The sequence below is a fragment of the Alligator mississippiensis genome, chromosome 2 (assembly GCF_030867095.1).
Source record: "Alligator mississippiensis isolate rAllMis1 chromosome 2, rAllMis1, whole genome shotgun sequence".
Taxonomy (NCBI): Eukaryota; Metazoa; Chordata; order Crocodylia; family Alligatoridae; genus Alligator; species Alligator mississippiensis.
Genome location: NC_081825.1, coordinates 200,215,235 through 200,230,366, shown reverse-complemented (window position 1 = coordinate 200,230,366; position 15,132 = coordinate 200,215,235). Strand labels below are relative to the sequence as shown.

The 15,132-nt window shown below is 40.4% G+C and overlaps 1 protein-coding gene across 6 annotated transcripts in view; it reads left to right on the top strand.

The window, feature by feature from the left end:
* The window catches only part of GALNT18 (polypeptide N-acetylgalactosaminyltransferase 18), a 546,174-nt gene that overhangs the window by 228,956 nt on the left and 302,086 nt on the right, over positions 1–15,132 (top strand). For all 6 annotated transcript variants that reach the window (XM_059722681.1, XM_059722676.1, XM_059722677.1 and 3 more), the window contains exon 2: positions 2,211–2,403. In XM_059722681.1, coding sequence (XP_059578664.1) covers positions 2,211–2,403 — 193 coding nt within the window. The remainder of the gene's footprint in view (positions 1–2,210; positions 2,404–15,132) is intronic.

The window sequence follows — 15,132 nt, the reverse complement described above, 5'->3', positions numbered from 1 at the left end:
ACCCTCTTTTTTTCTTTTCTTTATCTTGCATTCCCCGTGTCCCATTTCTTCATCCTGTGTGTGAAAATACATTAACAGTTTGTATGTTTAGTTAACAGCTAAACATCTTAACAACTTATTCCTGTTCCTTTTACCTAAGATAAGTCTTGATTCAGCAAAGAATTTAAGCACATGCTTAAAATTAAACACACTTGTTCATGTTTCCCTGACTTCGGATATCTGCGTGGCCCTGAGTAGTGTTGGGCATTGATAGTTCCCACTGGCTTGTGTCAGGGACTGTATGGACTCAGTACCTCTTGTGGTCAATGAGATTGCTTATGTGAGCAGAAGCTGCATATATGAACATCAGGAAGGTGTCAAGAAACAACTAGCTTCACCTGTCACTGCTACTGTTTTTACAGTTCTTGGCTTAATAGTTAAAAATTAACCTGCCTACCTCAAATTAGAAAATTCTCCAAGTGCCCTTCTGAACATCAGCTTGCACTCATTGATCTTTCCTAATTAAATTTCATTTCAAAGTCATGTTGGATCAAACAGTCTGTCTTCTCTTCTTATATTACCTTCATCTGTTTGGTAGCAGACCTGTCAGGGTTGTCTTCTTATTTGACTGAGAACTTAGCATGACTTTCATCCTTGAAATGAAATGGAGCTCATTCCAGCATTCGGGCCTCACAAAGTGCCATGACAGATTAAGAAACACTACATATTTACAGAGATTGGAAGCTACTGTAAGCACCCAGTCCTTCATTAGTCTCTTGTCAGAGTTGTCAAGGAAAGAAGAGCATCTCATAGTAAGCAAACAGCTTAATCTTCTCAATTTGTGTTAAAAGAAAAGATAAAAGGATGGGCTTCTTGTCATGAGTTGGGAGTTATGAACCTGGGTGGTAGACACAATCATTACATAAGTTGTTCCTCTTTATGTATTCCTATCTGTCTGGCTGAAGCTGCCTTTTGTCTCTGTTTGTGATTCTGTTGGTGTTAAGCATGACATGTGCATCAGCACTGCCTCCAGAGATGGTACTCTCCTGGAATAATTTTAAGGTACAAGAGGTGGCCACAAGTGGAAAAAAAACAATAAAAATTTTAAATGAAGATCCTGGAAAGTCCTTTAAGGCAATGAGGGCCACCTTCTTTGGCAGGTGTGCCACAAATGAGCCCTAAACTCTTGAATGCCTCTCCAATCTCCTTTCTCTGCATGCTCAGATGTTCTGTTTTCTGTTCTCTGCCTGAGGTCTGCCTTATGATACTTGCCCTACTTGTCGCTCCCCAGTCTGCCTGTCCTCTCCCCCATCTGTTGTGTGCCACATATAGAGACTGCTGTGCCACTTGGTTGGTCAGTACAGATTGGCCACTGCTCTAAGGCATTGGAAGCATTGAGTTGGTGAAACACCAAGTTAGAAGTTTTTCACCATCAGAATCAATTCTATTTGATTAATCTGACACCAATTTTTCAGAACTCCTGTGTGCTGCAGATTCCCAGAGTAACTTATCCCTTTATGTTGCATCTTAGAGAAGGAATAGATCAGATTTATTAAACTTTTGAGTCTATATGACTAAAATCGATTCTATATTTAAATATGATGATGTGTATCTATAACTTAAATAGCTGTCTTTTGCTTTCTTTGCATTGCATCTGTAAATTACAAAAATCCCTATATATAGAGTTCAGTAACTATTTTGTGCACTTTGTACAGAGAAGAGATGCATATGCTCTCTGCTCCCTCTATAAGACTTTATTCTTGCTCTTGTTTTGTTTAATTTTTAAAACTGCTCAATGAGGTTAAATAAAAGTCAATATTAGTGAATAAAAATATGCTTATTAGCATTACAGTCCAGCGCACAGCCATTTTAAGCAGAGTCCCATTCCTAACCTGATTTTATCATCATGAGTAAGAACTGTTTAACTAGTGTTGTTAATCTTTAATCTGTGGATGCTATCAAGTACTAATATAGGTGTTTGGGTTTAGAACATTTTATCTGAAATCTCAAGAATGTAATAAACAGGAACCATATGCTGTATGATTGGCTTTGTTTCCAGAAAGGAAAGGAAAGTAGCTTTCAGGAAACAAAGCCCATTGAAAGGCAATTGGATTTTCGATGGGCTTTGTTTCCTGAAAGCCACTTTGCTCTCTTCTTGCTACGAAAGTGGCTACTTGCCTGGCTTGCACTAAAAGTCTAAAAATATTTCTCTCCATCTTTGTCTTTTACAGAAGCACCACCTAAACCAGAAGAAAACCCTGCAGAAGCTTTCACGGACTCATCCCTCTTTGCTCATTGGGGCCAGGACCTTAGTCCTGAGAACAGACGTATTGCCCTTAAACAGTTCCAGTATTATGGCTACAATGCTTACCTAAGTGATCGCCTGCCACTGGATAGGTCACTGCCTGACCTCAGGCCTAATGGGTAAGTGCTTTCAGTTGAACTTAGTATGAGCTGCCCAAGAAATGCCAAGGATTAGTTCATGAGTTCTGATGTTCGCCAACTGAAGGAGTGATGAAATATAAAGTCATTACAGTGCTAGCAGATGGGTTACCTAAGTTGGATGAAAAGAGCCGTTCATGGAATTAGCATACAATTTTCAGAGGTTCAGAAGGATTAGGTGTCCAATGACCACTGAAAGTGAAGGCCTAACTTCCTTAATTTCCCTTGAAAATCAAGTGCTAATGATGATCTTTACATAGCCAATATGTGAGGTATGTAGACCTACCTACTAAAGAAGGTGCTGCTTATTTTCTGTTAAACATCTATTTATTCCCAAGACCTAGTAAGTACAGGAAATTGCTGTTTTGGAAGCTTGTGGAACCCAGACCATGGAATCTGAGACCTCAGTAATGAGAAAGTCCCTCTGGAGTGGTGCAATGCACACCTTGGAAAAGTCAGCAAGCAGGCTGTTCAGGTGGGGTGCTGATTTAGTACACCTCTTGGATGACCCCTGGCAGCTGAATGTTGATAGAACCTCAACTCAGGTTTAAATTGGCTGTTCTCTGATACAGGTGCTTCAAGCCTACTTGATCACTGCTATTCCAGTGTAGAGACACACATTGTGTCCTGATTGCAGACTGTGTGGGGCCCATTGAATGCACAGACTTCCCTTTACTGCTCTGCTAATGTGCTTCAGTCTATTATGGAGTGCCCACATCTGTTCTCCCTGGTTGAAGTCTCTTGATCCCTGCAGTACTAGGTGTATCTTCTCATGTTGCAAAGCTACAAATTTTGGTAGTGGGACACTTGTCCATTTGGGACTAGATAGAGATTAAGATGTTTCTGATAACCCACTAAAAAGGGCATCATAATTGTTGTTGATACAAACCAGGATTCAATTCAAACGAGTAACCTAGAAGTGAAAGGTTGTATAGATCATTATGTATTCCCTAATCAATCGAGCTAGTTCCTTTTTTAGGTCTTCTAACCATGTGTTTTAATATGGAAAACAAGCAAGTCAGAAATTTTACCATATGTTAAATAAAAAAATATATAAAACATATGACCCAGAATTAATAAAACAGTTTGATTACAGCACGAGTATTGAGACTAGATATTACAAAACTAACATAGCTACAGTAAAGGCAACGTTAAGGATATCAAGGCCTTTGCAATTATATTTGCATTTTCAGTTTTAATCCATTTATCAGCATTCTTATGAACAATGTCTCTTTTTTCTAATTTTTAATTAATTTAGAAAAAAAAACATTCTTCTACGATTAACAGGACATTATTGCCAGAATGGGAGCAAGTCTGTTCTTATATGAAATGATGCTCTTCAAGGATTTTAATTTAAGTTCTCTAGGAATAAAATATTAAAAAGACAGAGAAAAAATTATCGTAGTTGGGACTTTTAAAGAAAACTAAGCTAGAAGGAATTATGATAATGATTTCCATGAAAGTTTTGGTCCTTAATTAACTCTAAAGAGTGAAAAAAATGTTAGAAATTAAGTTATGTTTATGATTTCATACATACAAAATAAGGTATGACACAGAGCTTTGTTACACATTAAGTTTAGGCAGCTGAGAGAGTTCTTAACCCCTGGATTGTCCACACATGAAGATGTGTAAAATAGTTTTAAGTACCCTTTAGGTATATTTAAGTTATACCACTCCAGGGCAAGTTTACCTCTGATCCATGGTACCCAGCTTGTGTTCCATGAATATGTGGCCACTTCCCAGATATAAGACGCCCAAGCTTCAGTCCTCCTGCATCCCAGGATGCAGTGTCCCTTCCTCCTACCCTCTTGTTCTTTGTGGACAAACTTTCTACCCCTGAACATGGTAGCGGGGCAAAGGCAGGGGCACACAGGCAAAAGGAGGGGCAACTGGTAGGAGGGATAGGTGGAAGGGGACAAGGTGTAGGGGTCAGGCCACTTGACTCTGCCACTCTCTGCTTCCGCTGCCACTGCTTTCCTTATTGCGGTGGTGGTGGTGGGGTGTGTGTGTGTGTGTGTGTTAGGGGGAGGAGGGTGATTTTTAAGACAGTCCTCTGTACATGGAAAATTATAACAAAATTTCCATGTGTAGAATCTAATTTGGGGGGGGATCATGTTCAATTCTAAGGTTTCTTGGATTTGGTTAAATACAATACTAGGCTGTGATATTCGACTTGTGGCTAAGGGCAGCCAGAGGGTGGTGGTGACCCTATTACCTCCGCCTTGTGCTAAAGTTAAAGAAACAGTGGAGCTTGCCTCCATTGCCCCAGTGGCATGTACATGGGCCTTTATAATAATTATCCTTTTCTAACCACTGAGAATGAAAAGTACCAGAAGGTATAAAGAGATTTCTTTGTTCGTTTGTTCTTTTTTTTTTTTTTTTCTTTTTTACTAGCCTCCATGCCAGGACATCTGATGGTATCTGGCATACAACAGACAAAATGTCATAAACCCTTGAAAATGCCTCTGGCAAGGACAGCTAAACCAAAGGCTTAGAGTAAAAATATACTGTTTGTAGGTGTAGTTATCACACTGATTTGAAGAGAAAATATACATATGCATGCGGTCCAGGCTTGTAGCTGTCAGTTTGTCAGCTGCCCTTTAGCTTTATTGGTAACTTTAATAACTACAACCAGATAGAAAGCTGTAAGTTTTCTTTTTCAGATTAAGCTGTCCTTATGTTCTTGCAAGACTTTTCTATAACAAGCCTGTACTTAATCAAAGAGATACTTCAACCCTTTTTATATCAAGTTAATACAATTCCATTGTAATTACTCTGTTCCTTCATATATAGTTCAAATAGTTGGTATCAGAATCACTTGACACAGCAGCTAAATATCCGTAGGCAGAGTCCTAGAATCTGCAGTCCTGTGCTACAGACAAGCTAATCTCATTTAGTAATAAAGGCATATATGTGATTTAGCTGGTACATGGCCCTGGCCTTCTGTTTAGGGGTAAATTTTACCTCCTGTAACTGCTCACTTTTTGTTGGGTAATGGATTAGCTCATACATAGTGTTTCAAAGGTGGCCCCAATCCTGAATCAAGACAATGAACACGTGTATAATATGAATTAAAATAATTGAGTGATCTCCTCCAAAATACTTTGTCCTCCTGAAATGAGGATCACATATAGGAATAGTTCCTTGCTGTCTCTCTTTATCTGCAGTACTTAATGCTTAGTGCAAATAATATCTGAGGGGGGATTCAGTCACATCTTTTCCTTCAGTACTTGCTACTGCTGCAGTCTTGGTGATTTGCTGTTTACCTTTCTGGCACCCCTCCATCCTCATCTGTCAGCTAGCACTACATCTAAACCTTTGGCAACCAACTAACTACTGCTCCTGACTCTAATGAGCTTGGAGAAGTATTTTGAAGAAATCAGTGTCAGTCTCACTTTATGTAGGGAATGGGATAAAACTTCTGGTTAACTGCAGCTCTCTTGTGTTTATTGCTTTAAGTAGGGCAGGCAACATCTAGGAAGCTTCTTGTGAATGACATGTTGAACAGGCTCCCAAAGAAAGATGTCATTAAAAGTTGGTTTATTATGGGATCCCAGGGCTGTGTGCACTAGCTTTCCTTTTGACTGGATGCACAATTAAGCCTCCACTTTGCTGGCTGGTAACTTTCTTTTGTTGTCTGATCCAGTTCCTTTAAGCATATCTGTAAAACAGAGATAACGTTGTTTGCTTTCAGAGGGGTGAGGAGATGAGGGGGTGGCAGGAAAGAAGGTGCACAGCTGTTCACCAGCAAAGGAACAAGGCTGCAGAATTCTCCTCTTCTGAGAAGCACATGAAATGAAGGAATTACCCAGTGGGCACAAGGCAACTTTTTGTTTGGATAACTTCAATCAGGGAAGCTTCCCTGTGCTGACAAACACTATATTTGCATGAAAAAGCAGAGCCAGGAGAGCTTGGTGTGTATTGGGGGGCAGGGATGGGGAACTATTTACAACTGCAATATTCTTTCTCATTCTGCATGAGTCTTTTTGGTTCTGAGCCCTTTGCTTAGCTATTTCAGAGCAGTTTGGCACTCCAAAAGTGTAGAGATTATGGTCTGTTTGCTTTGCAGGAGAAAGGTTTTGACTGCATGTCAAAGACCTGTTGTTTAGAAAAAAATCATCACTTTTTTCGATGTTATAATGCACTGAGCAACTCAGTGGGGTCGATAGTAAAAGTGTTTGCTTTGAACACAGGCAGGGTTAGGGTCGTGTTAATAATCATAAATTAGGCATAAATTAATTAGATGTGTTATCTAAGGAATGCAAGTATGACTGTAAAGAAAAAAAAGGCACAGTTCTTAAATTGACCTTTTAATGCTGCTTTAGAAGTGGATTCTAATTTTCTAGTCATACACTTAACTTATCTGTGTTGAGAAGTGATAGTTGTATATAAAGTCTGGAGACAAGCTGCTGTGGGACTTGGAACTAAGGTTCTACTGATTTGCTTTGCAAAAAGCAATGGAAAATTAACTCTGTCAGCCCAAATTATGACAAAATAAGAGATACTACTTCCTGAGGCCATGTGGATGGGACATGAAGTATCTTTAATAAAGCTCTTTTTTATCACCAATAAGAAATTATATTATTTGGGATAGCTAGAAGAGGATAAATGCCTGTAACAGCATCAATTTACCCCTAAACAGAAGGCCAGGGCCATGTACCAGCTAAACCACATATATGCCTTTATTACTATATGAGATTAGCTTGTCTGTAGTACAGGCCTGGGAAGTCCGGGTGAGGGTGATCCCCTGCCCTCCATTAATGCTGACTTCGTGAAGGAACATCTTGAGAAGCTGGATACCTTCAAGTCAGCCGGCCCTGACAATCTTCACCCCAGGGTACTCAAGGAGCTGGCGAGCATCATAGCCCAGCCTCTAGCACGGATCTTTGAAAACTTTTGGCGCTCTAGTGTAGTGCCCGAAGACTGGAAGAAGGCCAATGTGGTGCCTATCTTCAAGAAAGGGAGGAAAGTGGATCCGGCTAACTATAGGCCCATCAGCCTGACTTCTATCCCGGGGAAGATCTTAGAAAAGTTTATTAAAGAGGCCATCCTTAATGGACTGGCCAACACCAACATCTTAAGGGATAGCCAGCACGGGTTTGTTGCGGGTAGGTCTTGCTTGACCAATCTCATTTCCTTCTACGACCAGGTGACCTATCACCTGGACAAGGGAGAAGAGATTGATGTCATATATCTTGACTTCAAAAAAGCCTTCGATCTGGTGTCCCATGATCGTCTCTTGGAGAAACTGGCCAATTGTCGCCTTGGGTCCTCCACGATCCACTGGCTGGAAAATTGGCTCCAGGGTTGGACCCAGAGGGTAGTAATTGATGGAAGTCACTCATCGTGGTGTCCTGTGACCAGTGGGGTCCCCCAGGGCTCTGTCCTTGGACCCATACTGTTCAACATCTTCATTAATGATGTGGACACTGGAGTCAGAAGCGGACTGGCCAAGTTCGCAGATGACACCAAACTTTGGGGCAAAGCATCCACACCAGAAGACAGGCGGATGATCCAGGCTGACCTGGACAGGCTCAGCAAGTGGGCGGACGAGAATCTGATGGTGTTCAACGCCGATAAATGCAAGGTTCTCCACCTTGGGGAAAAAAAACCTGCAGCATCCTTATAGGCTCGGCAGTGCTTTGTTGGCTAGCACAATGGAAGAAAGAGACTTGGGGGTCATCATTGACCACAAGATGACCATGAGCCTGCAATGCGATGCTGCGGCTAGTAAAGCGACCAAAACGCTGGCTTGCATCCATAGATGCTTCTCAAGCAAATCCCGGGACGTCATTCTCCCCCTGTACTCGGCTTTAGTGAGGCTGCAGCTGGAGTACTGCATCCAGTTTTGGGCTCCACAATTCAAAAAGGATGTGGAGAAGCTTGAGAGAGTCCAGAGAAGAGCCATGCACATGATCAGAGGTCAGGGAAGCAGACCCTACGATGACAGGCTGAGAGCCCTGGGGCTCTTTAGCCTGGAAAAGCGCAGGCTTAGGGGTGATGTGATGGCCACCTACAAGTTTATCAGGGGTGACCACCAGTATCTGGGGGAACGTTTGTTCACCAGAGCGCCCCAAGGGATGACGAGGTCGAATGGTCACAAACTACTACAAGATCATTTCAGGCTGGACATAAGGAAGAATTTCTTTACTGTCCGAACCCCCAAGGTCTGGAACAGCCTGCCACCGGAGGTCGTTCAAGCGCCTTCATTGAACACCTTCAAGATGAAACTGGATGCTTATCTTGCTGGGATCCTATGACCCCAGCTGACTTCCTGCCCTTTGGGCAGGGGGCTGGACTCGATGATCTTCCGAGGTCCCTTCCAGCCCTAATGTCTATGAAATCTATGAAATGAAATGCTCTAGGTAATACTAAAGAACCTCAGCTATCAATATTTGAAAAAGAGATGATCTACCCTTGAAGACAAAAAGTAAAGAAAGAAAAAGAAACTGTGGGCATTGGACTCAGTACTTGTCTTTCTCTTTTTTTCTCTTAATTAATTTGAAAAAGTAGCAGATGGTACAGAATTAAGAATTAGAAGAAGGCAGCCCCAATACTTAAGTGCTGACTTAATGTACTTACCTGTAGCTTCCAGTAAAGACAAAATTAACTATACTTGTGGTGTGATTTAGGAGCCCTTTACAAATATTGATGAAATTAGCCTCATAATACCCTTTTAGGCATGTTGTTATCTCTGTTTACACATAGGAAAGGTAAGCTGAAGGGCAAAAAACTTAACCTTTCCTAGGATCATATAGCCAATTTGTGGCAAAATGAGGAACTCCTGGTTGCCTGTACAGCTCCCTAGCCAGAAAGCCATTTTTTTCTGTCTCTCTCACACATGCATCCAAAGGATGAAATGCAAAATAAAAGTCTAAGAGAACCTCTCTGTTGTCTTCTTGCCTTTTTGGTCTAAACATGATGCCATTTCAGCATTAACACAGAATAGTATCTCTGCTTTGAGGAGCTAATTACAATTTATTAAAGCTGTGGAAAAACAGTGAACAATTTCAAACATTTTAATTTTTTTATTTTTTTTCAAATTTTGAGTTTATTCAAAATTCACTAGATAGCATCTGACCAAGTAGGCTATTGCCTATGAAAGCTCATGCCTCTCTAAATCAGGCATTCTCCAAGGTGTCACCTTGTCCTACCTTTTGCCTATTCAAAATTTATGATTAATAGTGGAAAATATCTAAATGATACAAATTTAAATTTTTCCAAAAAAAATCACTAAGAATTTTCACTTTGATTCAGTTAGAAATATGCTTTATTCAAATAGGTATTTTCATTTGAATTTGAAATGAATGAAAATGTTTATGTTGTTTTATTTTATTTTAAAGGAATTTCATTTCATCTCACTTTTTGGAAATTAATTTTTTTTATTTTGGTATTTGGTCTCTTCATTTTTCACACGATAAAAAAGTGTGAAAGTAAGAAAGAGTAAGAAAGGAAGGGGAAAAAAAATAAATCCCTGTTTTCTGTCTCGTATTTTCTTCCTGGAAAAGTAAGGGAAATTATGAGAAGATAGGGTAAATATGTTGTCCCACTTTTCTGCTTTTTCTATGTGTTTTCAATTTGAAAACTGAAAATGGTTGAAATGAGAGAGACCCTTTTTCTCTGAATTTCTAAATGACTATGCATTTTGAAATTTTGAAAAAAGTGAGTCATCTTCCTACCTAATGAATGTTCTTTCCTTAAAAAGCTCCTAAAGTGGGATAAAATATAGGCAAGTATGATAGAGAAACAAGAACAACTGAAACAATGCATTGAATTTGAAAGTAAATTGTCTTTTGTATTTAATTTCTTTTAGATTTTAAAGTTTCTCATAAACTTGACAATTTTATTTGAAAATGACAAATTTGTTAATGATTAGAGGCAGAGGGCTAAGGAGCTGCAGAAAATGTTACTAATAAAGAGAATGTGGAGGGAGAAGCAAGTTTTTGTTGACAGAACACAATGATGACACCTTGGTCATCAGGTCACAAGCCTCTTCTTCGCTTTTTAGTACTTTTCTTGAGCAAAATCCTGTTTACGTACAACAGTGTAAAATATCGTGCTCCCTTGCACCCAGGATGAATCAATTTGGAAATACTTTGTGCAAATTTCTAAGTAACTTTTGGGGGGTGTACTTGGTAGCTGTGTTGGTCTGAGACAAAAAGACATACAAAAAACTAGAACTCTTGTTTCCAAAATGATACCTTTTATTAGTCCAACTGGAAAATGGCAAGAAAATTGTCCTTTTCTGCAAGCTTTCGGGGTCAAAGTCCCTTCATCAGGCTCTAGGAAAAATGTAAATGGTACAAGATGGTAAAAAGTCCCGATAGGTAGGAAATAGACTTCATCTTTGCACAGAGGGAGCTGAAGATGGAAGGCTGTCGCACTGGGTCCCTGAGAGTATCTTTGTCTTTGTCTTTGTCAATGTCTATGTCTGGTGCTTCCTTGCTGCCTTCACTCTGAGCTTCTCTGGTCTTTTTTACCTCTCTTACACAGACACACAAATCTTCACAATTGATTAACCCCTGAAGCCCCCCCACCCACCGTAATACACGCCTTCGTTGTGGGTGACTGTACCTGTGTTTTGGTTGCTATTTTTTTCAATTCTCTGATTCCAGAAAGCAGCAGATTGGCTGTTAACAGCTTAAATGAAGACTGATGATTATGTCTAATTCACAATTATCTTTTAGAATGTTCAAATACTGTGTTTTAAAATAAATTAAACAAATGTAACATCCTGCCGCTCATGAGAAAGCAGCCAACAATCAGCATATTTTATGGTTGGAAGGGAAACTGGCAAAAAAGAACTGCAGCTTTAATTTATGTATATTATAAAGGACAGAGCATAAGGATGCTCTGAGATATTAATTAATCTGAAAAATAAACATTGTTCCTTTTGCAAATGAGTTGTTACATAAATATTCACCATTATAGTATGATGTATTATAATTTGTACTGCTTTTTCTGTAGGTTACATTCTCCAATAGCTGATGACACTCCTGGGAATAATATTTGACCTTCACAAGGCCTTGAAGTTTTACATTCATTTAGAAAGATTTCATATTTTTGTCTGAATGGTAATTATAGTTTTCAGTTGGTAGTTAGGTTTTAAAAAAAACTATCTGAACATATGGTATTAAAATATGCAGAGCAAGTCTACTGGAGGAAAGGTTATGGTACTCTTTAATTTCTGTAGTTAGTTGTCATTGTTATTTTGAATATGCCTTTTCTTTTGGCTGTTTAGATGTTGAACCTTGATGCTGGTTTTTAATATTTTTATCGTTCTTTTCCTAAAGGAGCTCTATCATTAAGTATGCCTTATAGAACTCTAAGCCAACCAAAGGCATATTCAGAAATTTCTGATTACTTATCAGAGGATTCACCATTATCTTGTGCTTATTTTACCATCAGTGAATTAATTTGTCCCTAGTCTCTTACACCCAATATAACTACACTTTTTATCTGGCAACCATGCATGGCAGAATTTTTTTACAACAGGTAAACATTATAGCAAACATAATGGCAACATAGCAAATACTTTAATACATATACTTCAATATTGTCTTCAAATTACATTAATTTCTTTGCTAGATTCTACAAGCTAGGACAAATAAACTTTTATCTACAGAGTTTCTGCCAGAAGTTCTTGTTTCCCAGCTGTGATAAAATTTCAGGTGAAAACATACTGGAAGCAGCAAACCAAAGTCACTGGTAATGTTGATTGTACCACTAGATGCTGGGTAGGTCACCAGAAAATGAGTGTAAGTGGTATCGTACTAAAACTTCCCCAATCTCTCATGTCATGTATTTCCAAAATTTATTTATACCCTGGGAAAGAGAAAAAAGAGTGAGTACAGCAGTGTGCCGACTGTAGGTGTTGTATGGTTTCTGACCCCTTCCCAGGGATCGCTAACCTACTGGTGGCGACAGGGTGGGACCTAGGTTAGGCCGCTTGGCCCACCTTTAGAGTGTTGAATTTTTAACCTGCCATGACTTTGATGTAATTTTTTTAGGAGCCAGTTCCCCAAAGACGACCTTCTAGATGCCTCACCCTGTTCTCTTTGTGCATCTCCAAACCTCCCCTTTATCCCACCCTAACCACATCCTGTCTCAGACAAGGATGAACATTGTTGAGACTACCAGATGACCCAAATTATGCATACTGTCTTAAACAGCAGTTGAAATAGGGGGGGTCTCTTTAACTGACCCTTCCAGCCTCCAAGCAACCAGTAATCCAGCTGCTTGCATCAGTGATCTTGGAACTTATCATATAAAATCAGTGTACTGACAACCTACTTCAGTGCCATCAAAATATGTCCTTCCCTAACAGGGGTCCTTTTGTGCAGTAGACTTAAGTCCTAGTCCTTCCACTTGAGGCTTTTGACTCAGTCCCACTAGGCTTTCCATTCTTGTCTAGGGGCCTCAAGCAATTACTCTGGGGCCACCAAGAGCCCTTCCTCCCTCAATGCAACACAGTTTGGGGTGTAGGGACTTGCCCCAAACTGAACTCTAACCTCTGGGGCAAACCTCAACCCTGAAGAGGCAGAGAGTGTCCCAGCTTCGGGTTTCTCTTCCTGATCCATCTCCACTCTGGGGTCCCACTGACCTGAAAGTTGCAATGTCTCTAGTCATCCATCTGTACGCCTGGATCGCTGGTCTGGTACATGCAGGCTGCTGTATCCTGTAGTTGGTGCTCCTCCAAGCTCCGCACCCTTTGGGCTGGGCTAGCTGCTTTGCTTTGTTGACTGGCTGTTCCTTGCCTGGGAGCCGCTCAGCCCTCTCCCTTTGTTGCACACTGCCACCCCTGTGCCCCTGTGGGGCCAGAAGTACCTTCCCCGTATTGCTTTCCTTTAATCCGGAGCTTCAAGCTGCTCTAGAAGTGCTGGGACATGTCCTGCGCACTGCTTCTGGGTGTCGCTGGCATTGGAGTAAGCTGGGGATGCTGATCATCCCCCTCCTCTCTCTCTCTTCTCCTCTCTCACAAGCAGGAAGAACAGCAGAGTCTGGGATAATTGAAACAACTCGGCTTATTCTTACTTTGAGCATAACGTTTAGCTTAGATTCAGCTAGGTGTTGACAAATACTGATAATTCAATCATAGCAACTGTATTATCCCTTACACTCATTTTCCTACAAGCTCACACATACTGTATTTACTTTACTATCATTTGCATTATTGTTTGATTTTATTTATAGAGACCTACCCAAATCACAATTGCATGGTTTTCGTGGAAATCGCAAAATCAAGTGATCTTCATGAAATCTGTGGGGGTGGGAAGCAGGTGTAAACTTACTAAGAATATAATCCTGGCTCCAGTGGGAGCCAGCAGTTCTCCTACCCAATGTAGTTGGTGGGGGAAAGAGAGGTGGGGGGCTGCCAGCATGAAGGGCTGCTGCAAGATGGCTGCCGCCCCCACCCCTTGCCGCTGATTGTCTGAGAGCTGTCTGTCATGAAGCTCCACCCCTATTCAATCAGTGACAAGGGGTAGGGCCACATGATGGACAGCCATTTTGGCCAATCAGTGGTGAGGGAAGGGGTCATATGACAGACAGCCCACTTTACCTCTGAAATCAGTGGTGGGAGGCAGGCCCAGCAGGCCCCTTGGCTAATCAGAGGGGGGCCCACCATGATAAGGTGTCAAAAATGGGGGTCAGCCCTGCGATCTGGCTGCGAAATTGGCTGGCCATCTCCTTGAGTTATGTAGACCCCAACCTATAAACTTCTGTAGCAGATTTTTTTCCCTTATACTAGGCCCAAACCTACATACTTTTACCAGACCATTTTGAATGATTTTACCAGGTCTAAATATCGTCAGGAATCCACCATATTTCAGCTACAGTAGGGATAAATTTGGCCCAGTATTCATCATGGGCCAAATTCTGGTGCCCTCATTTATGTTGAGGAGGACCTGATTTCAAATCTAATTCCTGTCACTTTTAGTGGGATTATCGGTGGGGCATAGCAAAGTCTGGCTCTTTGACTAATGAGTTATTTTAGACAAAAATTCTCTGACTGAATAGCATTTAGAATTCTTGAGGTGAGGCGTGTCAGATATTTAACATTTATTGCTGTGCTTTAATGTATTTCTTGTCTTGCTACACTCTGTTCTCATTCATAGCTGTTCTAAAGTATTTCCTTCCCTGACAGCCCTAGCAATGGAGAAGCATTCTGAGAGGTGTTATACACCTTAAGTTGAATTTACTCAGATGGTTTTTAATTCTTGACTTGGCCTGTCATGTCCTTTAACTGAAAGTCCTTTTGCAAAGATAGCAAGCATTCTGTTTTCTTACCTACAAATGGGCCATGGTTCTTTTGCTTGGCATTAATGTATGTTTGGCATACGTTTATAATAAAATACTTTGAATATTCCCTGGTGCATAATACCACCAGAGGTTAACAACTGTTAAGTAAATGCATACACAAAGTTCTACTTGTGTTCATGTAGCTCAGTAAAGCCAAGTTTATTGAGACCATCAGCTTCCAACTTATTAGATACTCTCATTGCCTCATACACAAAGTTCTCATTTTTATCCTTTACTGGAAAAGTTTGACTTTCAAGTAGGGAAAAAAATAGAACTTTATGGCTAAATTTTATGGACAAAAATGGCTTTTATTAAAAGGAGTAAGAAGTCATTTTGTTACAATTAAATCCTAAGCATAAGAAGCTTAAGTGACCAAGAACTAATTATTCTTGTATTATAACCCTGGAATTT